Source organism: Aulonocara sp. 'chitande type north' Nkhata Bay, linkage group LG7, assembly GCF_057382095.1.
Source record: "Aulonocara sp. 'chitande type north' Nkhata Bay isolate Kocher_YH1m ecotype deep benthic linkage group LG7, A_spYH_male_GT1.1, whole genome shotgun sequence".
NCBI classification, from domain to species: domain Eukaryota; kingdom Metazoa; phylum Chordata; class Actinopteri; order Cichliformes; family Cichlidae; genus Aulonocara; species Aulonocara sp. 'chitande type north' Nkhata Bay.
The window spans coordinates 41,863,293-41,887,465 of NC_141350.1; the positions used below are offsets into that span (position 1 = coordinate 41,863,293).

The window sequence follows — 24,173 nt, forward strand, 5'->3', positions numbered from 1 at the left end:
TTAAGATTCAAGTTCATGATTCAACAATAAGAAAAAGATGCAAAAATGGCGTTCATAGGAGAGTTTCAAGGAGAAAAACACTGCTAACCACAAAGAAGACACTTGATTCATATCTGCCAAAAAACATTTTGATGACCCCCAAGACTTTGGGGAAAATTAAACCATGAATTCTGCGCTCTGCCAAAATTTTTTGAAAGAGAATGTCCAGCCATCAGCTGTTACCCTTAAGCTCAAGCACACTTGGGCAATACAGCGGGACAATGAACTGAAACACATCAGTAAGTCCACCTCTGAATGACTATAAAATAAAAAGAAAAAAAGAAAAACATCAGGCATTGGAGAGCACTATTCAAAATCTGGACTTAAATCTGATTGAGATCGTTGGTATGACCTTAAACAGGCTGTTCATGCTCAAAAACCCTCCAATGTGGCTGATTTAAGAAGAGTGGGACAAAAATTCTGCACTGTGGAAGACTCACTAGTTACTGCAAATACTTGATTGCAGTTCTTGCTTCCAGGGGTGGTAAAACCAGTTATTAAGTTGAGGGTGCAATTACTTTTTCACATGGGCTAGGTAGCTTTGGGTAGACATTTTCTTCCCCTTATCAAATGATGTCATCCTTTAAAAACTGCCTTTTGTATTTCCTCCAGTTATCTTTGTCTAATAGTAAAATTTCTAAAACAAGTTTGGCAAATATGCAAAAGAAAGAAAGAAAGAAAGAAAGAAAGAAAGAAAGAAAGAAAGAAAGAAAGAAAGAAAGAAAGAAAATAAATCTGGAAGGAGCAGATACTTTTTCACTGCACTGTAGAATGATAGCAGTCTGGAGTCACAGATGTATTCTCCAAATAAAATAACAGGATTAATACAAGATTTGTTGATATAGAGCACAAGTTTCAAAGTGACACTTGATGATGCCATGAAAATGCTTACTTGCTTATTGTAACAAATTAGGTGTGTAATTTGACAGTGTTGACTCCAAGACCTTAACTAGCCAATTGTAAGAGGTGCTACACTACACTGTGGAGAGATAGACTGCTTCTGAATCTGTAACCAGACCAAAGCAGTGGGGATGTGTGTAGATGCTATGTTCAGTAACGGATGAAGGAATTAGCTTAAATGGTTTCTGTTATGTTTGCTAACTGTACTGACAAAACTCAACAATTCTATACTGAAGCATTCATATCTACAACCCTGTAAAACATTACTGTGTATGTTAATAAATTCTATGCTCATTCAATAAATGCAATACTTAACACATCGGAGTTATTATCTTATATTTGTCAGTGTGAGTTGTGTGAAAAGAATCCCAGTAGTCTCTGGCAGACTTACAAACCAGCCTTACCAGTGATATAACATAGTCAGCGTTATCTTTTGCTCCCTGGCCTTCTAACGTTGTGTCAGAGAGAATTTATCAGTGGAAGTGGTCCAAGAAACCATCTTTAAACTGATACCGTACAGTCAGCTTGGTCAGTGCCATGTCTAACTTTTCTTTCACAGAAACATGACTGCTTTAGGGAAAAGGCTGCCTATAGCAAGAAAAATCCAGTTTCATGCTTTAAGCTGTTAAAATCAAACACACCAAAGATGTTGAGATAGTGTTGCTTGCGTAAAACGGCTTTGCAGACTGCGCTATCTGCTGTCTATCTAAAAGACAAGTTATTTTCAGCCACGGAGATTAATGTGTGCTGCCGCACTGAGACTTTCCTCCTCACTGAGAAGGAAAGTCAGAGCTTTCTCTGCAGGATAGAAAAGATAGCTTGAAAACAAAATAAAAAATAAAACGTGTCAGTCAGCTACTCACACGACAGCTTCAGATAAAAAATGAGGAATGAACCGCAGTAACTGTGCTTTAACTGAATGTTTGCTTAACACTGCTTTATCTATAGTTTTAACTATAGTTACATCTCCAGTGTGGAGAATCTGGTGGCCCTGGGGAATTGTGCTTGCATTGGATCCACTCGACCTCCTATCATGAATTGTTAATGCATACCAGCATCAAGTTGCTCTGAGTGTTCACCTTTATCCTGTGATGAAACAGCTTTTATAGGATCGCCCTATCCAAAAGAGAGATGTCACTGAATGGTTATAAGAGGTAAAGAAAGTGGATGGATGTATTATTTTCTTGGTAAGACTTGATTATTATTAGCTGTTATGCTGAAAACACAGACCCTGTTGTTAAAAAAAGGATCCTGGCAGCACAATCATGAGCATTATTGTGACTTTTCCCCCTCAAATTTTAAATCAATAAAACACTTCTCACCTTGTGTCGCATGAAGTAAAAAAAGAAAAGGACAGCTAAATGACACGGTGTACTTACGTTGAAGTAGGTACTGTGGATTAATGGACCAAAGTGGAGCCATGATTGGTCACTTTAGTTGTTTACTGCAGTGTGATGAATGTTCAAAAATAAAGTATGATCACAAAGTGGTTGCAGTTTGAAAGCAAAGTGGTATGTCACTGCCCTTATCTCAAATAAGGACAGGCAATTATCACTTGACAGTTGAAGCACCTCTTCCTCGATGTAGTGTAAACAAATCAAGATGCGGGACTAAGTAGAATGAATTTAAGGACAGTGAAACTCATACAGAACCTGTTTCAGTATTTGCACATAAAATAAATCCATTTTCTTCTCATGTTTAGTAATGTCGGGTACAATCAGAGGCTTACATAACTTAGCCAGCAGGGTAATAGATGGTGTGGATGTTGTTGCTGACAATGAGGATAGTTTTTTTTAATCATTTTTATGTGTGGGAAGGAGTGAGTTTCAGTCCAGTCTCATAAAAGTTCTACTGTAGTTGTTTTCATATGAGGATATATCAGTGCGCACAGGAGTACAGGTGAGTGCAAGCTTTGCAAAAAAAAGGAAAAAAAGGCTTAGGTCTGTTTTGTTAGTATGCTGAATGGCATGCTGGGAACTCTTTTTTTTTAGATTGATATCTTGCAAGTCTTAGGATGAGACCTCTCAGCACGTTGAGAATAAAAGGAAGACTTAGACCAGTGGTTGAACCTTACCCCTTGTTCATCAATGATGTGATTCGTTTGTTGTGCAATGTTTTAATTGCAAAAAACAAAACAACCCCCCCCAGATGTATCTTTATCTTTATGGTTAAGCTTGTATTCAACAAGCCATACCCTTGTTGAATACTGTGGTGAAGATGGCTGTATAAAGGCTGTATGAAGTCATAAATTAACAGAAAAGTACACCTCTGAGCTCCTTTATTCACCTACATTTATCAGCTGTTCTACAAATCTTCAAGAATCACTATATTACAGTAATGGTCCCAGTCGAGCATCCAGTTAGTTCTAACTTTACTGGAAAAATGGGCTCATACACTGTGTGATATCGAATTGTTGAAACCAAGGCCCTTTTACCATACCTTGCCTATGTTTGGCTTTGGGTTTTCAGCATAAAACTAGCTGATCACCTTATAAGGCTCTCTAAAAAAAGTGTAATTGTATAAGGGCATTCAAGGATGGCAACGTTAATTTGTTACTTGGAAACCAGCACATTCCTTGTTGTTCTTGGGAAAGACATAAACACACTGTTCTGGGGGTGCTTAACCTGTTTGTCTCCATAATTTGACTTTAGTGTTTATACACCTGTGTATAAACACAGCATGTTATAAGTGGCAAAGGTGAGGTCTTTGTAACCCTCAAGAAACAAACAGCTACCTTTCACAACAAGGCGGTGAGGGTTAGCCTTTGCCTTTAGCACATTAGGCTTCCCTGAGATGTCAATGATAAATATCTAATGTTAGATTAATAATATAATTTATTGTGTGTCCTTTACTCCCTTTACTGTTCAAGATCCTGAAGCGAACAGCAAAAAGCAAAAGGATCATTGCAGTAATGTCTGCACTGACACCATTGTTGTTTTGAAGAAAGCAAGATGACACCGCAAGCACTTAAACTTGTTCTCTTCATATAAAAAAGAATTTAAAAAAAGAAAAAGAAAACATGATTATTAATGTGTTTACTGGTTTTTGCTGCTCTCAAGTGGTCGAAAATATTACTACATATGCACAGAACTACATATGAATTTCCTCTTAGTTCCATGTAACTTTAGTTTGTAGGCATGTGTTCATTATCTTCTTAATTTCTATTCTCCCTATTAAATGTAAACACACTGAGCCATTATTGTTACATTGCTACCTCAAGACAGCAAATTTTTTTGAGTCGCCTGCCCAGACTGTGATTCTGATAATTTCCTGTTACACTGAAAATTATCCTATGTTGTAGTTATAAAAAAGACTTTTGACTTACACGAATATTATTATTAAATTAATAAAAAGTATAAATAGTCATATCTACCTTTTTGTACCCTTTTGGCGTTAAATAGTTAATAAAGTTTAAATTTAATCAAAGAAGGACAAAGAGGTATATATCGGTTACAATTCTCCCCAAAGAGTTAAATTCTAATGTCCTTTTCTGTGTTTGTTTTAAATACTTTATTTTTTCGCGATGACAAGAGCAGAAAGGAGAATGACGACAGTCTCGCGAGATTTTTGTTAGAGGTCAAAGTTGGCTTTTCCATGTGTGCATGTTCCTGTATGTGCAGGTTTACTACAGAGCGTTTCTGTGGGACTTAGCTACAGTTTCCCCGGTGTTCATATATGTTTATGAGCGTGGTTATTTAACCTTGTTTAAATATTTAGGAGACCTTTTTAAAGTTGGTTTTAGTTTGTTAAATTCTTCGCTAATACGCGCTAGCCTCGGCTTTTCAGCTGGTAGAGCAGATTGAATCTTTTGCAGTCTCTTTTAGCTGCTAGATCTTCTAAAGATGGTTTAGCGTGACATGTTTCGGGTCAGACCGCTGCTGAGTGCCTTAGTTAACCACCGACAGACGTTAAAGACAAACGGTAAGCCAACCTGACAGAAGCTATGTGACAGTATGTGCATTTGCAGTCTCCAGACTGTGGTTGGTTAGCTTCTGGTATCTTAATTCACTCATCGAACCAACTGGAAACAAATGCATCAGTGGGAAACATATATATATTTATGTGTAGTATATTTGTTTGTGAAGGTGTTTTATCGCCACACAGTATAAATGTAGAAGGCATCACGAGTGTCTGTCCGATTTTTGCTATTTATTACTATTTTGTTTAGATTTATTACCTTTTATATTGTCTTTATCGTACTTCCAATCTTAAAAGGCCTCTCAATCCGTGTATCACAGAACAGGGTAGTAGCTGTCACTGTTTAATTTCTGTGTTTCCTTCACAGGGGGTCTTTATAAGCCCTTTTGCACGATGAGTGAAGGAGGCATGGATAAGCAGACAGCTACACTGTTAAAAAGGACCAATGAGGAAAATGAAGACTCTGCTGAGAAGGTCCAGGCAGCTAAAAGGGTGAAGACAGATGGGGAACACGCTGAAGATGAAAAGAAATATCCAAAGAAGAAAGTGGTCCTGCTCATGGCGTACTCGGGAAAAGGATATTACGGGATGCAGGTATTAATAATAATAATAATAATAATAATAATAATAATGATGATGATAATAATACATTTTATTTAAAAATAGAACCTTTCAAAGCACCCAAGGACACTGTACAACAGATAAAGATACATTTATATTCTGCAGTTGTCTTGTTTTAAAGTTTTTCTGCCCTTTACCACACTTTTTTGATAAAAGCTTATTTCGGCTGCTCACATATTCATGAGTCGCTACAGCAGGTAGCTCCATGTGTTTCATTTGGCATTTTTTATGCCGGATGCCCTTCTGGGGTGGACAATAGAGAATAAATGTAGTTATATACGTTTATAAAAACAGATCTTAGGTGAGCCACACAGTAAGAAGGTCCTGGGTTTGACTCCTCCATCTAGCTATGGATTTTGCATGTTCTCCCCGTGTCTGTGGGTTGTCCCTGGGTACTCAGGCTTCCTCCCACACTCCAAAGACATGCTGTCAGTGGGTTTAGGTTAATTGGTGATTCCAAACTGTGAATGTGAGTGTGAATGGTTGCCTGCCTCTCTGTGTTAGTCCTGTGACAGATTGGCGACCTGTTCAGGGTGTTGCCACCTCTTACCCTATGACAGTTGGGATGGGCTCCAGCCCCCCATATCCCTGAATTGAATAAGCTGAAGAAAGTCAATGGTTGGCTGGATGAAACAGATCTTAGATATGAGACTGGTGGAAACAGATGAAGATCAGCCGCTGCCATCAGTGAATGTCATCATAATTAGTGGCAGTCAATGGCACATAGAAAACACTGGCCAATAAAGTGCAACATCCTTATTATTTTCATTATTTATTTATTTATTCCAGAGAAATCCTGGAAACTCTCAGTTCAGGACCATTGAAGATGATCTGGTTGCTGCTCTTATTAAATCTGGCTGCATTCCTGAAAACCACGGTGATGAGATGAAGAAGATGTCTTTCCAAAGATGTGCCAGAACAGATAAGGTATGTGCTCAGTGCACAATAAGAATTTACTGGTCAAAGCTTGGCCAACAAGGCAGATTAGAGGATATGTATCTTTACGTGTTATCTGTCTGTTAATGTTGTGCTGGTTTTATTTCTTGTCATCATGTAATTGTTAATAAGAATTAATTAAATTGTGTATTTCATTGTTAGTATTTATTTATGTGTTGAGTTATGTCGTTGACTTTTATATGAATGTATTCAGGGTGTGTCTGCTGCTGGCCAAGTGGTGTCTCTAAAAGTGAGGTTGATTGATGATATCATTGAAAAAATCAACGAGCATCTGCCACCGCAGATCAAAGTGCTTGGTGAGACACTACTTTATATTGTGAATTACAAGTCTAGGTTTTTGGTATGATGAGTACTGTTGGCATGAGTGTGTATGATTCATTTTTTTTCTCAACTTTTGAACCCACAGGACTAAAACGGGTGACGCAGGGTTTCAATTCTAAAAATAACTGTGATGCTCGTACGTACTCGTACATGCTTCCAACACTGGCCTTTTCCCCAAAAGACTATGATACCGGGAATATAGCAGCATTTCGCCTGGAACCAGAGACACTACAGAAGGTGAATCGCCTTTTTGCTCTCTACAAAGGCACACATAACTTCCACAACTTCACCTCTCAGAAGGCTCCAAGCGACCCCAGTGCCCGCCGCTACATCACAGAGATGTCCTGTGGGGAGCCTTTTCTCCGCAGAAATTATGAGTTTGCAGTGATTACTGTGCGAGGCCAGAGCTTTATGCTGCATCAAATCCGCAAGATGATTGGCTTGGTGATTGCAGTGGTCAAGGGCTATGCAAAGGAGGAGGTGATGGAGCGGAGCTGGGGACATGAGAAGGTAGATGTCCCCAAAGCTCCGGGACTTGGCCTCATCCTGGAAAGGGTTCACTTTGACCGGTACAACAAACGTTTTGGGGGGGACGGGCTGCATGAGAAGCTGGAATGGGATCGCGAGGAGGAGGAAATCAAGGCCTTTAAAGAGGCACACATCTACCCCACCATTATTGAGACTGAGTGTGAAGAGGGCTCCATGGTCTGCTGGATGGCCACTCTCCCCATCCATGACTTTGAGGCCACATCTATTGAAGTGCAAGACGATAAAGTTAAAAAACAGGTATCCAAGAAGATACATTTATTTTAAAATGTTTTTTTAACATTGAAAATCTGTTTTTTATTTTTAAATATAATTGTTCTCTTCCTGCAGGATGATGCAGATGAAGGAAATGACTCTGATTAGGCCACTCTGCCAGCAGAAAGAAGATGCATCATCATGTGTTTTTTTTTTTGTTTGTTTTTTTAACTGCTGATACAGACATTTTCACTGGGATTAAATCTTGTTTCTTTTATACAAATGTTATTAACAAGCAAGTAATAAAAGCTTCTGTTCTTTAATGCAACCTGCTTGGTTTCCTAATATTAGTTTACCACTAAAACAACTTTGGATAGCTGGTTTGTTTGATGTTTCTGCAGTAATAACTGGCTGCCTACTCTTGAAAATAGACTCTTAATGCTACAGCGACATTTAAATTGTCAGAAGAATTGTGTACTACTGCATACTCAAATAACAACATCAACTTATGACGTTTCATCTCTTAATAAGTTTAAATCCCACATTTATGACTTTCTCTGATAATAGCAGTGAGCTGTATTTACAGGACTTTGCAAAAGTCTTGCCCCACTCCTCATTTCTTTATATTTTATTTTCAAGAAGAAGTTTTTTTTAAAGTGATCTTCAGCAATAATCCTCTGGGCTTTCTGAAGGACTCTAAAAGTTTTTCTTTGGACACTGGTTGCTTTTTCACTCATTGACAGTTCTTTGAAGGAATCTTTTTCAGTTTGTTAAACTATTTAATGATGACCTATGGCTATGTGATTACTTAATGTGGGGAGGTTCAGGAAGAAATGTAAGAGAGCGTTGCAAAGCAAGGACGTGCCAGAAGAAAGATCAACACATCTGTAAAGCAAGCAGTACACAGGGGCGCCAAAACGACCCCAGTGCCTGCCACTACATCACAGAGATGTCCTGTGGTGAGCCTTGAAACAGTGAGTTGTTCTAAACAGATAATTATGAATTTCAAAATCTTATTTGGTTTTCATATGTGCCCATTTTCAGTGATATAACTTTTTCAACCGTCTCTTGATTTTGCCACATTTTTCAAGTAACCTATATTTGACAACAGCATAATAAAACATGAAATTCTGTTTTTGGTGTTCCACCAAAATCTTTAGTGTGCCCCATATGGAGGTGCCCCTGGCAGTATATTTAACATAGTACATCTGTCTTATGTGTCCTTCAGTCCACTGTCAGAAGTATAAGGAAAATCTAATTAATATTATAAAGCAAAAGGTTTTATAAGGGTGCCATATTTCTGGAAGATAGACGAACATCACTGAGAGGTTATGACGCTTCACACTCCATACCAGCTGGTGGCGGTAACGCACCAGTTCCTGCTTTATTACCGGCAGTAAACCTCAAAGAAGAAGCACCATCAAGTAAACATGGCACCGGCCAAAAAGCGCAACGTGAGTTCGGTAAAAACAGCAGAAAAGAGTGCAAAAAAAGCCAAAGTAGATCTCAGCAAAACTGTCGAGCGTATCCTCGAGAGCAGAAAGCATGCCAACGATGTTTTCGACATTCTCGAGAGCCTTCAGGTATAAATTTCCACACCTAAACATCCACGCTGTACTAAAACCTTGCCATTTAGCTAACCTTAGCATTTAGCTAACCTTAGCATGATCACCGCTGGGCAGCTTTCAGTAAGTATACGTGTTTGTTTCCTTCGTGTTTGTGAGCAGGCAGAACAAGAGAAGGAGGTTATCAGCGCAGTCGCTGCGTGCAGCGAGCTGTTCTGTGCGCTGCTGGAGAGGAAGGAGCTGTTCTTGGGAAAGCTCCCTGGAGAGGAGGACGCATTGAGCGGTTAGTATACGATTGTAACCCGATTACCAACAGCAGTTCTGAGGTGGATGTATGCGTGTTGCTCCTGTCGCCATTTACCTGGGTTTGTCTGGTCCAGGGGGCTACAGCGCCGAGGACAAGTACCGGATATTTATGCGACACCGGTACACCAGTTGTGTTGAGATCCTGTTAGAGCACCTCAGCCATGAGCAGTATGACATCAAGGTGAGCTGTCTCTCTGTGACTTCTCCTTCCGTCACACGTTAATTAAACTTAAGAGAAACAAATTAATACATGTCTTCACTTTTTTATCCACCTGACTGTTAGAACGAAAGGCTCACATTAGACATGTTTGCTGGGGGTTCAGTATCTATTTTGCACAGACGTGTTGAAAGTTTCTGTGTTGTACGGGAAGTTATCTTTTACAGTTTTGCATTGTGCAATTGATTACGTTGCTTGCAGTTCTTGGGGACTTGAGGGAGGCAATGATATTCATTTAAATAAGAAAAATACATGATTAGATAACTTTTTGGATACAGGAGAGTGCCATGTGCTGCCTGATGAAATTTGCTGCCGGAGAAGGACTGCATCCTCTTGAGGACTTGGACTGGAGTGAACATTACAGCTTCCCAAGGGAACTGATCCAGGTAGCATGTTGGCTATGATTTCTAGGATTAATAAGTATTAGTAATTTCTGTGTTCTTTTGGGTGACTTAAGTACTTCTTTCAGCTTATTACTCAAGGCAAAAATAGCTTTTCCCGAAAGATACACTTTGTCATTTGTGGCTCCTCCTGATATTTCTTTTTTCTTGTACTGCCAGGCACTGGTGGACAACCTTCTGTCTAAAGCTACAGACAATTCCCTGCTGATCTCCAGGTTCCAGGAGTTTCTCGAGATGGAGGATGTGCGCTATTATGTAATGAGCTCCATCCGGGACAGCGTCGGCAAAGTCATGGACAAAAGCAAAGGGGTAGGAAATCATCACCTGTCTGCTGTAGACGTTTAGGTGGATGCTTTCTTTCTGTGTTAAAGACATTATGGGATTTGCTAAATACTGCTTGTTTGTTCCTTCCAGGCTGTGGTGCCTGTATATCAGAACAATGTGTTCACACTCATGTCCAGCATCAGCATGCCAAACCAGGAGTCAGAGCTGACCAATTTTATGGTCAAACAGGAAGGTAATACTTTTTAAGATGTGATAATCACAGTGGGAGTCCCTCTGTCTTTTGTCGTGATGATAAAATGTCACTGCAGAGGGAGAAAATCCAGTTTGGGGACTTTTTTTTTTTTTTATAAGTCAATAATGGCATTTTTTTTCTCAGCCAAGCATGAGGACTGGAAAGCTGCCAAGCTGCATGTAAGTAAAATACTTTAAATCAAATCTTCACATTTCTGTTTGCCAACAAAAAGGTTTTCTGAATGCTATTAGATCTTCTGCCACACAGGAACATAAGCGTGTCTTTGAGAGGATGTGGCTTGGCTTTCTGAAGTATAAGGTAAGTAGATTAGACCAACAGTCTCTTCTCTGTTTTGTGCTCTGTGATATGTCTCATTAATGTTTGATGTCTGTATTGTAGTTGCCAAACAGCATGTATAAAAAGGTCCTGGTGATACTACATGACTCCATTCTGCCGTATATGAGCAAACCCACGCTCATGATCGACTTCTTGACTGCTGCCTATGAAATTGGTAAGTTATGTGTGTGCTCGTGGCTCTATGGTGACGGTACTTCACCATGAGGTCGACTGACATCTGTAACTTTTAAGGTATTTTCACATCTGGTCTGTGATAGTTTTAGAAGTCTGAACTGTAGTGATAGTGACTGTGTTTGAAATATAAAAGAATCCTAAAATTTAAATATTTTGAATTAAATAATTAATTTGGTACAAACACAACAAAAATGCTACAGTACATTGTCTACAGCATAAATGTAAATGCTCCATAAAAAACACAGGAAGATTTCATTATTAGAGTTACAGTGAAGCGATTCTTTAGCTTTGTTAGTTTTAGATTGATTAATGAGAATTTAACAGTGTTTTGTTGTTTTACTTACTTCAACTGGGATTATATCTGCTTGTGCATGGACATCAGCGAACACTAGGGGGAAGTAGTTGTTAGAATATTATTTTTCCAGTTCACTATAGTGACCTCTATAGTGAAATGCCCTCTGACCAAATTTATTGCACTCGGACCCAAGCCTAACCTCACGCAGAGTATAACGCGTCTGCGTCACCTGACTCGTGTATCTGTTTGTCTAGCTATCCTATAAACATGAAAAATATTTGAGAGCTTTGTGGATTCAAGTTGTTTTTATGTGACATGCTTTTTGGCGGGGCTGTGCAGTATGTACACTTTCCATACTGTAATTTTTTTTAAATGAACTTGAACAGCAGTTCTCCAAGCACTCTGAAGGTCTTTCAAAGTTTTTCTTTAGTCACTGACTGCTTTTTAACCTTTTTCAGTCCAGTCCATGTGCCTAATCATTTACAGAGGAATAACCAGTGTTGGGAAGGTTACTTTTAAAATGTATTCCGTTACAGAATACAGAATACATGCCCCAAAATGTATTCTGTAACGTATTCTGTAACGTATTCCGTTACGTTACTCAATGACAGTAACGTATTCTGAATACTTTGGATTACTTAATATATTATCATGCTTTTTACAACAACGTGAATGTACTATTGCTGTGTGATTTATTACTATTACTGAAGGTCCGCGACTCCAAACTGTAGTAAAGGGACCTCTGACTAATACGGCGGGGTCCCTGTCGGCTCGTAGCCGAAAAATAGCTTTACTTTGTTGTCTGGGTCAACTTTTCTTATGAGAGACAGAGAGAGGCGTTGAAAGACTGCTCCAACGGAACTTATTGTTTCGGATGAAAACACGAACACGGTGTACAGTCGAGTCTTAATAGCTTACTTACAACTGGGCTCGTCAGGCACTCTTCTTGGCTGCAGTGGTTATTATTATATTTACATGCTTCCAGCTCCCGTTTTTCCTCGATGATAACTCGTACCTTTCCACTCGCCTTTTTCTCCCTCCTCGCTCACAGACACATAACGTGTATGGCAGTCCATTCTCCTGCAGCACGGACTACACTGTCCATGAGGCTACATTCTTTAGAGCTATACTTGTAGCATTCTGCCTGTTAGCTTAGCACAACAATAACAACAACAACAACAACAACGAAAAGGCGCTCTGTCACCCAGGAAACACACAGTCGCAGAGAGAGAGAGAGCGTCGCCCTGTAACCATGGCAACCGTAACGCTGCTGCCTGGAACAAAAGAACGTAGCTGTCAAACAAACCCCAAACAGTCCTGACCCGCGACAAAATGAAACAGGAAAGTACCGCAGTGTAATCCATTTATTTCAACAAAGTAACTGTATTCTGAATACCACCTTTTTAAACGGTAACTGTAACGGAATACAGTTACTCATATTTTGTATTTTAAATACGTAACGGCGGTACATGTATTCCGTTACTCCCCAACACTGGGAATAACAAACAACTTGGCAAAGAACCTGTTTTAAATTGTCTCTCTGCACTTTGTTATTAGCACCATGGTCACAAAAATAAATCATTTGTTGTTTTTTTTGTTTTTTGTTTTTCATTTTTGTAGCTGAATCTTAGAAAAATTCCATCAAAATGCTTTTAGCTGAAAACATGGCATATGTCAGCATAGCATGCAGTGTGTTCTTAAAAAATATTCAAGGAAACTGGACAAATGGAGGACAAAACAAGACATGGCAGGCTTAAACACCTATCCATGGCAAATGAACAGCATCTGAAAATCATGTCCTTAAGAAATAGGAAAAAAGAGAGGATGCAACAAAGACTTGACACAGAACCCAAGAGTCTCAGTGACATACGAGGACTTTCAGGAAGCCGTTTTTAAGGAAGCAAAACAAGGAGAAAAGGTTGAAGTATACTAAATTACACAAGAACTGGACTGAACGTCAATGTCAACAAATTTTATGAAGTAATGAATACAAGTTTTATTTCAAATAATTGTCAATGCGTATGGATGAGGTGAGTGTCTACATCTGTAAAGCACGGTGGAGGCTCTGTCATGGTTTGGTGTTGAGAATCTTGATAGAATTATGAGCACAAAAGTACCATCAGATGTTCAAAAATACTATTTCAGAATGTGAAAGGTGGAAAAACAACACTTTCATATGTTCATCTACAGCTTTGCTATAAAGTGATGGTAATCAGCAGGTTCTTGTCTTCATCGAACAGGTGGGGCAATCAGCCTGCTAGCACTCAATGGCCTTTTTGTCCTCATACATCAACACAACCTGTGAGTGAAAAGCACATTTTTTTTTTGTCTCTTTTACTAGATCAGATTATTTACAGTAAAATGGGAGACATTTGATCACATAAATCAAAACCACGTGTTGTGTGTTTGCAGAGATTATCCTGATTTCTACAAGAAGTTGTATAATCTACTTGAGCCTTCTGTTTTTCATGTGAAGTACAGAGCACGCTTTTTCCATTTAGCCAATGTCTTCCTTAGCTCCAGGTAAGAATTCAGTCACATATTTCAAAATCCTTTTTTATTCATTTATAAATCAGATTCTGTAAAATGTTGGAACATTTAAAAAAAAAAGAAAAAAGAATTCACTGACTTTTGAGTCTCATAAATCGATATTTTATTCACAATAGAACATAGCAAACAGTTTTAAGATTTTCTATGAAAAAAATTTAGAATTTAATGGCAGCACATCTCAAAGTTGGGACTGAGGGGAAAAAGGGTGGAAAAATAAGTGGTATTAAAAAGAAATTGCTGAAGGAATATTTTGTAACTAATTAGGATAACTGGCAACAGGTCAGTAACATGATGGGATATATAAAGAGGATCTTAGAGAGGCAGAGTTTCTCAGAACAAATTTGCAAAAACAGAGTCTTTAAATTTTACAGCAATTTCAGAATCATGTTCCTTGACATACAGTTGTAGGCTACAATACATAAAATAAAAAGATTCGGAGAATCTGGAGAAATCTCACGCTGAAGTCAATACTGGATAACCATGATCCTTGAGCCTGTCATGGAAGTGTAAAGTGTAAAGTAAAAAGTGTAAAAGTAAAGTGTAAAGTGTGCGTGTTAGTCCCCATAGGGAAATAGTTCCTCTGCATTTAACCCATTCACCCAGTGAAGCAGTGGGCAGCCACCAGTGCAGCGCCCGGGGAGCAGTGTGTAGGGACGGTACCTTTCTCAGGGGTACCTCAGGGTAGCTGTTCAGTTGAGTCGAACCCCGGACCTTCCGATCATGGGAAATCCCTGCATGAGCTTAGGTGCAAATCCAGAAATCATTGTCTATGAACATTGTTCACTGTGTCGCTCACAATTGCAGGTTAAAGCTCTGTCATACAAAGAAGAAGTCGTATGTGAACATGATCCAATAAAGCCACCATCTTCTCTTGGCCAAAGCTCATTTAAAATGGACTGAGGCAAAGTGGAAAACGGTTTTGTTGGACATGGACACCACATCCTCCGGATTACAGAGGAGAGGGACCATTCAGGTTTTTTTAGCTCTTTGTTTAGTCCCTGATGGTATGAAGGTGCATTGGTGCCTATGGAGTCATCACTGCTGAGAGCAGCGTGTGCTCTCATCCAGATTAAGTCTTTTCCAATTAAAGGCCTTGCATTTTTTTACCAAGACAACGCTAAACTCCATATTGGAGATGTTACAGAAGCGTGGCTTCACTGTTGAAAAGTCACGGCGCTGCACCAGCAGTTAGCTGTTAGAATCCTGTATCAGAAACTTATACCAGCCGCTGCTCTCCTCAGTTCCCAGATGTTTAAAAGAAAGATGATACTACGCCCTGTCCAGACTTTTTTGAAATGTTTTCCTTTTACTCAGTTTAAACATTTATTATGTTTTCTATGTTCTATTGTGAGTTTATCAAATCTGTAAATTATTGCATTCAGGTTTTTACTCTTTATACAGCATGAATGTTGTTTTGTGGGTGACCTGCTGTTATTTTTATGAGCTTTGGCTGAACTATTTAAGCTGCTAAACAGACCAAATATAAGCGTCCTACTACTTAAATAATGAGCATGAAAGCTCAGGATCTACATTGCTAAAATGCATGTTCTGTTTTTGGTTTCCTTCAGTCACTTGCCAGTTTACTTAGTGGCTGCATTTGCCAAACGTCTGGCTCGCCTGGCTCTCACGGCACCGCCTACAGCCCTTCTCATAGTGCTGCCCTTCATCTACAACCTGATCCGTCGCCACCCGTCCTGCAGAGTCCTCATTCACAAGCCCAGCGCAGAAGATGGTGAGTTTCAGACTTTTGTAGTTGGGATCGGTGTGTTAACAGTCTATGAATTGTCTGTAGGATATGTGATAAATGTTTGCTTTTGTGTGGTGACAGAACCTTTTGAGGATCCTTATCTGACGGATGAAGAGGATCCTGCTCAGTGCCGTGCCTTAGAAAGCAGCTTGTGGGAAATTAAGGTGTGCAGGCAATAACTTTAGATTCCCAAATGAATTACCTCTGTCGCTGATGACAACTGACTTTTGAGTTTTGATATTTCTCATTTTTTTCTCTTTGGCGAAAACATGTTGAAGAGATGTCACAAACGATTGAAAGTCCAATTTAAGTGGAGGAGTCACTAAAATGACACATTTTCCTGTCGTCTTTTCTATAGTCGCTGCAAAAGCATTACCATCCAGATGTGGCTAAAGCTGCACTGCTGATCAACACACCTTTGTCAGAACAGGAGGATGACATCAGTGAGACACTAGAGGTCACAACGTATGAGGTGACGCTTCAAGAATTAGTTTTCCTCTTATTTCTGGTCAAATTAAATTTGGTTTAGATGAATAAGTTATTTCATTTTCTTTTTCACAGCTGATGGAAAAAGACCTGAAGCAACCCGAGATCAAGAGCGTCCCACTGGAATTTGAAACTGCCACACGGTTACTAAAAGGAGGGGGAGACGTGTTAGGACAGCACTTCTGTCTGGCATAAAATGAGTCAAAACAACGGACCACGTTTGCCTTGTTAGAACCTTTTTACACTCGTTCATCTTTTATCTCAAGTGCTTTTCAGAAAGTGTTGCCCAAATCTTCTCCATGAAAATTAGATGCTTTTTTGCTTTTTTAAATTCTATATTACTGTCCTCGATGTGTGACTGTTGTATGCCAATAAAAACATTTTCTAGAACTGATGGTCTTTGAAGGCATTGTTACTTGAAATCAATTATACACAATTTCAAGAATTCAAAGAAAGAATGTAAACAGGAAATTGTTGGTAAATGTTAAGCTATGCTAAAACTCAGGTTTTCTGCTTCCAGTTAAACAACAAAGTCATTCAGTGCGTATTTTCACTTAATGTGGCTGCATTTTGGTCCTCCAAAATCAGGCAGGAGATGCTCAATTTGTTATACTGTCCTGAGCAAAAATCTCGTCACCCCTCGTTATCTTTGGACAGTGGTTGTTTCTTTGCTCCGGTCCTTGTACCTGACCATTTTCAGAGGAACAGTTTTTTTTCTTAAGCCACTTATCACTGCCCTTGTTTTATGAATCATAACACATAAATTTTTTTTAGTTGAATATTTGAAAAAAAAAAACAAAGGAAATGTTATGATGATTTGCATCAGCAAGGTGTTCTTAAAGAGCTATTAGCCAAAAAACTTGGTATATCTCAGCATGGTGTGTAGTGTCAGGCCTAAAAAACGTATTTACAGCAGATGAACGGTCTTAAAGTCATTACTGTTGAAAATGGCAAAGCATCCAGCAAAGACATGATACAAAAGCTGAGAGATGCATGTGGCCCTTCAGTTGATGTGTCTAATGTTCATTGAAGTCTCATCAGAAATGGTCTTAGTGGAAGGGTGGCTGTGAAGAAGCCATTCATAATGCAGGGGAGTGGGGAGAAGAAGCTGAAGTATGCCAAATTTCACCTGATCTGGACTAAAAATCAATAGCAAGAAGCATTGAGAATCTATATTTAAAGTTTTTACTTCAAATCCCCATTGTGTCATGACAGAGGTACAATAGTGGGGGTCTATAGGCATGGTTAAAACATGGTAGAGGCGCTGTCATGGTTTGGGGCTGCCGACAGTGGTGTTGGCGATCACGTCAAAATTGATACATTCAGACCTGGATCCTACATGCAAAACCAGCTGGGGAAAGCTGGGGAAAAAAGCACACAATGGAATACTATCAGTCATGAATTGGTCTCCACAGAGCACGAACCTCACATTATTGAAGCAGTGTGGGATCATCTTGACAGAGAATAGAGCAAAAGCCATCCAACATTCAAAGAAGAGATGTGAATTTCCTCAAGAAACCTGGAGAGCTATTCCCGAAAACGACTTAAAGAAAAGAAGAACCCATATGGAAAAGAAATAGTAAAAACATATACGAGTTACTCATGAAAGTGGCCACTTTCTCATTACTTTCATATATTTTTTTAGTAAGTATACAAAACATACAAGTTTCATTATATAATTTTTCAAGGGATCTTATATGTGTTTTCACTCTTGTATGCTTTTCATACAAGTTTCACACAAGACAGATAAAAACCTTATAAGATTTATATATATCTTTTCCATATGGGAAGAAAGCTGCCTTAGAGAGTTTAGGCTGTTTGAAGAATAAATGTTGTCCATATGTTTGAGTTATATACTTTGTTTTTATTTCCATTGTACATGTTTCCTAATTTCTTAGCAAAATATAAAGAAATTAAGGAGTACTCAAAACGTTTGCACAGTTCTGTGTGTCATATCTTAAACCTACATTAAAACATCACAGTTAATTACACTGCAAGGATACAGCCAGGCCTTATCGAGGGTGTTCTCCCCTCATACAGGTGAGGTTAAGGTTTGCCTTAGATGATCTTTTTCCGTCTGCTCTTCATATTTCATGCTCTTGTTAAGTTTGCCATATGGGCACACAGCAGGCCGCCTTGGGTACAAGAGCGCTGTGAGAGAAAGATTCTGAATCATAACTGAATTCTGTTTCAAAAGAACAAGTCATATGAGGGAGAAGCGCTCCAAAAATGTACTGAGACACACGCCACATGCAACAAACCATGGAAGCTACGGAGTCCGCAGTAAATCCCTACAGTTTTGAAGATTAGAAAATCTATTTATAATTTTTGTAGGCTTCGCTTATGGTGAACTACAAGATGGGCATGATACTACCCAGCCAAACACGATCTTTGTGAAGAGGATGAGAGAAGCTGAAGACCATTTGTTAAATGGGTAAGAACTATGAAATACAGTCCTTGCAGAAGTTTTAAAGCATCATAGATGAAGGCGTTTGCAGTTTTTATGATGCAGCATTATAGCTATTAGTCCATAATATTTGCAAACACATTTTTTTCAGCTCCTGAACAGTTGTGTACAACGCTAACACTTAACAGCCATTCACAGCTAACTTAATAAAATATAATTTCAAACAATGCAATGAATCCACTTCTAAATTCAGTTTCTAGTTCATTTGTCTTCTTTAAATGAGCTCTTATTACTTGTGTGTAAACAGTGAAGAGCTATTTGCTCAGAATCAATATGAGCTAAGTACATTGCCTCACCACAGTAATAAACTTAAATCTTTAGAGAAAGGGGATGGTTTTGAATTTTAAAAAAAATACTGTAATGGAATTAATTAAAATAATGGATTTATAGATTATTTAATATATAAATAAAAATGATCAGGCCTGGATAATGTCACTCTCTCTGCCTTTGATAAATCTGCGACAGAGATGCTTTGGCTCTCAGAGGTGGTTCATAGAGGTCTTTGAAGGGTGGGATGCTTTGCATAAATCTGTAAGACTCCTGAGCTCTGTGTGCTGCTGCTGTTGTTGTTGTTGTCTGTCCTCCTCCTCCTCCACAATCCCCTGCAAGGAAGTAAAAGCTGTCCAAGGTGAGTCAGCACAGAGAATCTGTTCAAGCATTTGGCCGAGGTTAGAGAAACAATGGAAGAAGAAGAAGAAGAAGAAGAGGCCAGTTATTATTCTTTTTTGTCTTTGGTCATTAGTTTTTAACACAATGGCATTCATTTATTTTAAAAAAGCCACTTTTTGAATGAATGAATCAAAAAGGAAAAGCAAAACGGAAAAAAAAGAAGGAATCTGATCTTGTTAGTATTAAAAAAACACAAATGAAAAAACAGACAGTCAGACATTGGAGCATTTGTTAGTGTAGATTAGGTAGAGTCCAATAAGTCAAATCCCCTGAGGTGCAAGCATCATTAACTGTCTCTACCCTGCATGTATCTGTGCTCTGTATGGTTAGTGTGAATGCAACACTCCAGTGTGGAAGTCAGTGTCTGTTTGACCAAACGCACAAAGCATGTCAACATAGATGGAGATTTAGTATCAATTAATATGAGCTGTTGTATTTTCCATGCCCCCCTCCACCATACCCTCCACACACTCACACACCCCTTCACTGTGTGTCTGTGCACTAATCCTCTCTTATGTAACCGAATGAAGCTCTCTCTCAGTGATAACACACACGCACACGCACATGGACACACACATGAACATACTAGTCAGTGCTTACATGTATATGTGGACGAACTTGTGCGGGTGGCAACGGAGTTCAACTGGAATAATGATTCATCGTTTAAAAATGTGGCTTTTACTCTCAAGGACTGAATGTGTTTCTCAAAATGAAAAAACAAGTTGCGTGTTGATTTTTTTAATGAAAGAAGATGAAGGATTTGTACAGTAAGTGTCAAAAGCTCTTTATTAGTGCATTAGTGCTTTTTCTCAGCAGCAGACCTTTCGTTTTTAGCTTATGCACTGCAACAATTTGAATTTTGCATTGAGAAAACAATAATTATGAATTATAATGAAATATTTGAAATGCTTTTTGTTCATGATGTACAGTTATTTGTCATTTTAATATCGATCAAACACACTATATGTTATTGTTTGTTTGGAAACATGGTGATTAGATGGATAGGTTTTTGAACTACTAAAGAATGCACATAAATATGCTCTATTTTCAGGTGAAGTTTAGTGAAACTAAAATATAAATCTGAACCAGACACAAACTACAAAGGTAGCTCAAAATCCTTAAGTATTCAACTTTAATAAATGACACCTATTGATGCTGGTCAAAAAGCAATAGTTCTTGATTATTCAATGATGCGTACATGCTTCTCTTTGTATATATGCTGATGGCACTGTTCCAGCATTGCACCGTCAGTGTGTGTGCGTGCAGAATATGAGGTTTGCATCATAGATTCACTATGTAACCTGCAGACTGGTGTTGCAGGTGATAATGCGGGATCACAAGTCCAGTGCTAATGTGGAGAACCTGCTGAGGGAGTCTCAGAGGGAGTTACAGTGGATCCAGAGACAGCTCGCCATGATTGCTGCCAGAAACTTGCACCATCACCACCTGCAGAGCAAGGGCAAGGTAACATCATACTATAGGCCTTAGACACACTACTGCTTTTATAGCTAAGATAAACTTTAGTGTGGAAACATTAGTGTTGACCTTGGTGTAGGATAAATGGCATTTACTAGTAGCTGATAAAATTTTAACTTGTGATTTGAAGTCAGTTTTAAGTAATATTTGGTAGTGATCTTATAAGATAGGATTAAACTGTATAAATTAATATACTCTCACTGGGCATTTCATCAGGTACATCTTGCCAGTATTTGGTCAGATCCTCTTTTGCTGGCTTAAATCTCCACCACATCCTAAAGGTGCTCCCCTGAACTGAGATCTGGTGACTGTAGATACAGTGAACTTACTGCCATGTTGCAGTGCAAACTTTTAACTGTGCAGACTTTATTCAGACAGTAAGCCATGCATTCAATGTTAAAATGTTAAATGCCTACATGGGAGTCTTCATTTATTGCGAGCACTGAGATTTGAGTGCAAAGAGTTGCATCTCTTGATTATCTTGTCACTGCTTACATCTCTTTCTTTTTGTGCTTTATTTGATCCCAACAAATGTACACCTGTCAGCAACATTAAAACAATTGTAAAGGTTTTAACAGCAGCAGACATACTACTGTGTGATTCGGGCACTTTGAATTGAATCCCCTTGTCCTAAAGAAAAATTATTGATCTATCAGGTAAACCACTTGTCCTCTAGAGGATCACTGGTGATTCTAAGTCACTGACAATTATGTCTCAGAGAAGACAGCATGCTTCTGAAAACACAATGGCACAAACCTGCCATTCTCATCTCCAGCTCCATATTTTTATATGTCCACACACACACACACACACACACACACACACACACACACACACACACACACACACACACATATGTGTGTGTGTGTGTGTGTGTGTGTCTGACAGGAGATAATGATAATGAAAAGCATAATTACCCTGTTTTGAAGTACTTGAATTACAGTTTGCCTTCAGTTATTTGCATATTTAAAGGAGCCAGTCTGTCCAATCCAGTTTCCATCTTTTCCTCATTCCCAGCCTCACAGGGCGTCATGTCATGGCTGGAAACCAGTTCACTGCAAGAGTAAATGTGCCTACAGTAAAGATGAGAACAGACAGCAAGCACGTGTTGCTAAGCAACAGCGTGGAGCAGTGCGTACATCCCACTTTCACCTCTCCTTCCTGTCTTTCTGTCCTGTCCTCTGTCCCATGTGTCTCTTTCATTCTGTCCTCCCCTCCGTACTCTTTGCTCTGTCCCAGCTAAACCGAGAACTAGTACTACATAATACATTGAGTGCCTGGTGCTGATGTAACCTCACTAAAACCTAATTTAATTTGAGCCCTCTCTCAGGGATTTAGAGGAGGTGAAAAGAGCAAATAGGATGCAAGGTAGGACTGGGACCAGGAACATGACAGTGTAGATTTTAATCCTAGAGAAAAGTTCCAAACCTTAAAATGCTATAGGTAGACATGGATGAAACAGAGTGGAGTCGAGGGTATAGTCTGAGTTTTTAACAAGGTGTTGATTCTGAGGCATAAAGGTCTACTTCTGTATTGTTTGTTTGTAGAAGTGGCTACTTCCAAATAAAGTCTGACTACTTGGAAGTCAGACTTTCTTGTAATGTTTTAAGTTGTCTTGAGCAATAGTTCTCAAGGTTTTATGAAGGTCTTTCAAAGTTTCTGTTTGGACATAGGAGGCTTTTTCTCTCATTTACAGCCCACTTCTTGTACTTGACCAGTGTTAGGGGTTTTTGTCTTTGTTTGTTAAGCCACTTAACACTGACTTATGAATCATTCAAGCATAAAAAGGGACCTATCTCAAGGGATGAACCAGTGATATGGCTACAGATAACAAACATTTTAGCAAAAAAATGATTTCTCTTGTTACAGACCCCCTTTCTTTCTTCCCATTTCTTTATCTAAATCTGTGAGAAATGCCAAAGATAACAGTTTGGCTGTAAAGAAGCCTTTCTGAACAAAGGGAAGCAGGGAGAAAAGGCTGAGGCATGCAAAATTACATAAGAACACACAGAGTCATGAATCCAGATTTTACAGTTTTTTCTGATTGCTTAAGCACATTTTTTGTAACTATTGGCTATTTTTGCAAAACTCTACACACAAATAAGAAAACCTGTCACCCAATCAGCAAAACATTGTAGTTTTCTTGTAAAAGCGAATAACCCTTGCTTAACTCTCCACACCTTTGTAAAAATTGTATTTTTGTATCCAACAGTTAACACAAGCCATCATATTAATAAGCACACAATGCACCAACTACACACTGATGGTATCAATAAAAAACACATCTGGCTTTTGCTTTCTCTGTGCACAAGGTAGGCTATGTCAGTTTGAGCTCATACTTTTGTCATAGATCCGTAAGCATAGAGGGATCCAAACTTCAAGTACTGGTGTTTACAGTTTTTTCTGATTGCTTAAGCACATTTTTTGTAACTATTGGCTAATTTTGCAAAACTCTTCACACAAATAAGAAAACCTGTCACCCAATAATCAAAACATTGTAGTTCTCTTGCAAAAGCAAACACAGCTAGATTAACTCTTCACACCTTCGTAAAAATGGTGTTTCCGTATCAAACAGTACACACAAGCCATCATCTACTAAGCACACAATGCGCCAACTGCACACTGATGGTATGAATACAAAACACATCTGGCTTTTGCTTTCTCTGTGCACAAGGTAGGCTATGTCAGTTTGAGCTCATACTTCTGTCATAGATCCATAAGCATAGAGGGATCCAAACTTCAAGTACTGGTGTTTATTCAAACACATCAAAACAAACACAAGTGTTTATTTCCAAGTATAGGATTATTTGCAATCGCCATAATGACTATATGGGTTACTTGGTCTGCAGTGAACATGCTTCCTCTGCCCCCAGCATCTGGTCATCTAGCAATTCTGTAAAGTAACAATTTCAGTATTTTTACATCAATGGTATTGGTGTGTTTCTCATTGGCATATGGCAGTGCTACAAATCTTTGTGCGAAGTGACTGTACTAACCGATTCTCATTTCAAGATGTCCTTATGGTACTTGCTACAGTGTAGCGGCTCGAGTTAGGCTGGACCCGTTGGCCAGCTACCCTCAGGGTCATTCCACGGTTGATTACATGGTCCACTATTGTAGCTCTGATGTCATCAGCAATTCTATTTCTTACTCTTCCTACCCTTCCTCTCCCCCCTCCTCATCTTCCTCTCCCCCCTCCTCGTCTTCCTCTTGCTCCTCCTTGTCCTTGTCGTCCTCTTCATCCTACTTCTCCACGTCCTCTTCCTCGGCCTCCTCTACTTCTCACTCTTTCTGCTCCCTCCATTGTACTCCGCACACACACCTTACCTGTATTATAGTGCTTAGGCTGATTGCAAAGTGAACTAATTATCTAAAAAAGTTTTCACATGTGACAGTGTGCCAGACAGTTGGCAAAATAGTGTAAATAATGGCCTTAAATGTGTATAATA

At 38.9% G+C, this 24,173-nt stretch overlaps 3 protein-coding genes across 9 annotated transcripts in view; all 3 read left to right on the forward strand.

The window, feature by feature from the left end:
- The first annotated feature begins 4,516 nt into the window (after positions 1–4,516).
- On the forward strand, positions 4,517–7,829 carry pus1 (pseudouridine synthase 1). The gene is made up of 6 exons (XM_086302519.1): positions 4,517–4,860; positions 5,225–5,451; positions 6,268–6,405; positions 6,629–6,731; positions 6,842–7,542; positions 7,633–7,829. Exons 1-6 carry the CDS (start codon positions 4,797–4,799, stop codon positions 7,663–7,665), a joined length of 1,266 nt encoding a protein of 421 aa, XP_086158645.1. The 5' UTR covers positions 4,517–4,796; the 3' UTR covers positions 7,666–7,829.
- Positions 7,830–8,886: 1,057 nt separating this feature from the next.
- noc4l (nucleolar complex associated 4 homolog) lies at positions 8,887–16,500 on the forward strand. The gene is made up of 15 exons (XM_086300472.1): positions 8,887–9,080; positions 9,225–9,345; positions 9,443–9,549; positions 9,864–9,971; positions 10,146–10,295; positions 10,401–10,503; positions 10,648–10,682; positions 10,771–10,821; positions 10,903–11,014; positions 13,570–13,630; positions 13,742–13,852; positions 15,448–15,611; positions 15,708–15,790; positions 15,985–16,098; positions 16,188–16,500. Exons 1-15 carry the CDS (start codon positions 8,928–8,930, stop codon positions 16,305–16,307), a joined length of 1,593 nt encoding a protein of 530 aa, XP_086156598.1. The 5' UTR covers positions 8,887–8,927; the 3' UTR covers positions 16,308–16,500.
- Positions 16,501–19,696: 3,196 nt separating this feature from the next.
- rimbp2a (RIMS binding protein 2a) overlaps positions 19,697–24,173 on the forward strand; it is a 71,945-nt gene continuing 67,468 nt past the window's right edge. For 2 of the 7 annotated variants that reach the window (XM_086300480.1, XM_086300475.1), the window contains exons 1-2: positions 19,700–20,015; positions 20,569–20,712. In XM_086300480.1, the coding sequence (XP_086156606.1) occupies positions 20,575–20,712 (138 nt within the window). In that variant the 5' untranslated portion in view covers positions 19,700–20,015; positions 20,569–20,574. Of the gene's footprint in view, positions 20,016–20,568; positions 20,713–24,173 lie in introns of all 7 variants that reach the window. The other 5 variants (XM_086300476.1, XM_086300478.1, XM_086300477.1 and 2 more) reach the window with 4 other exon arrangements.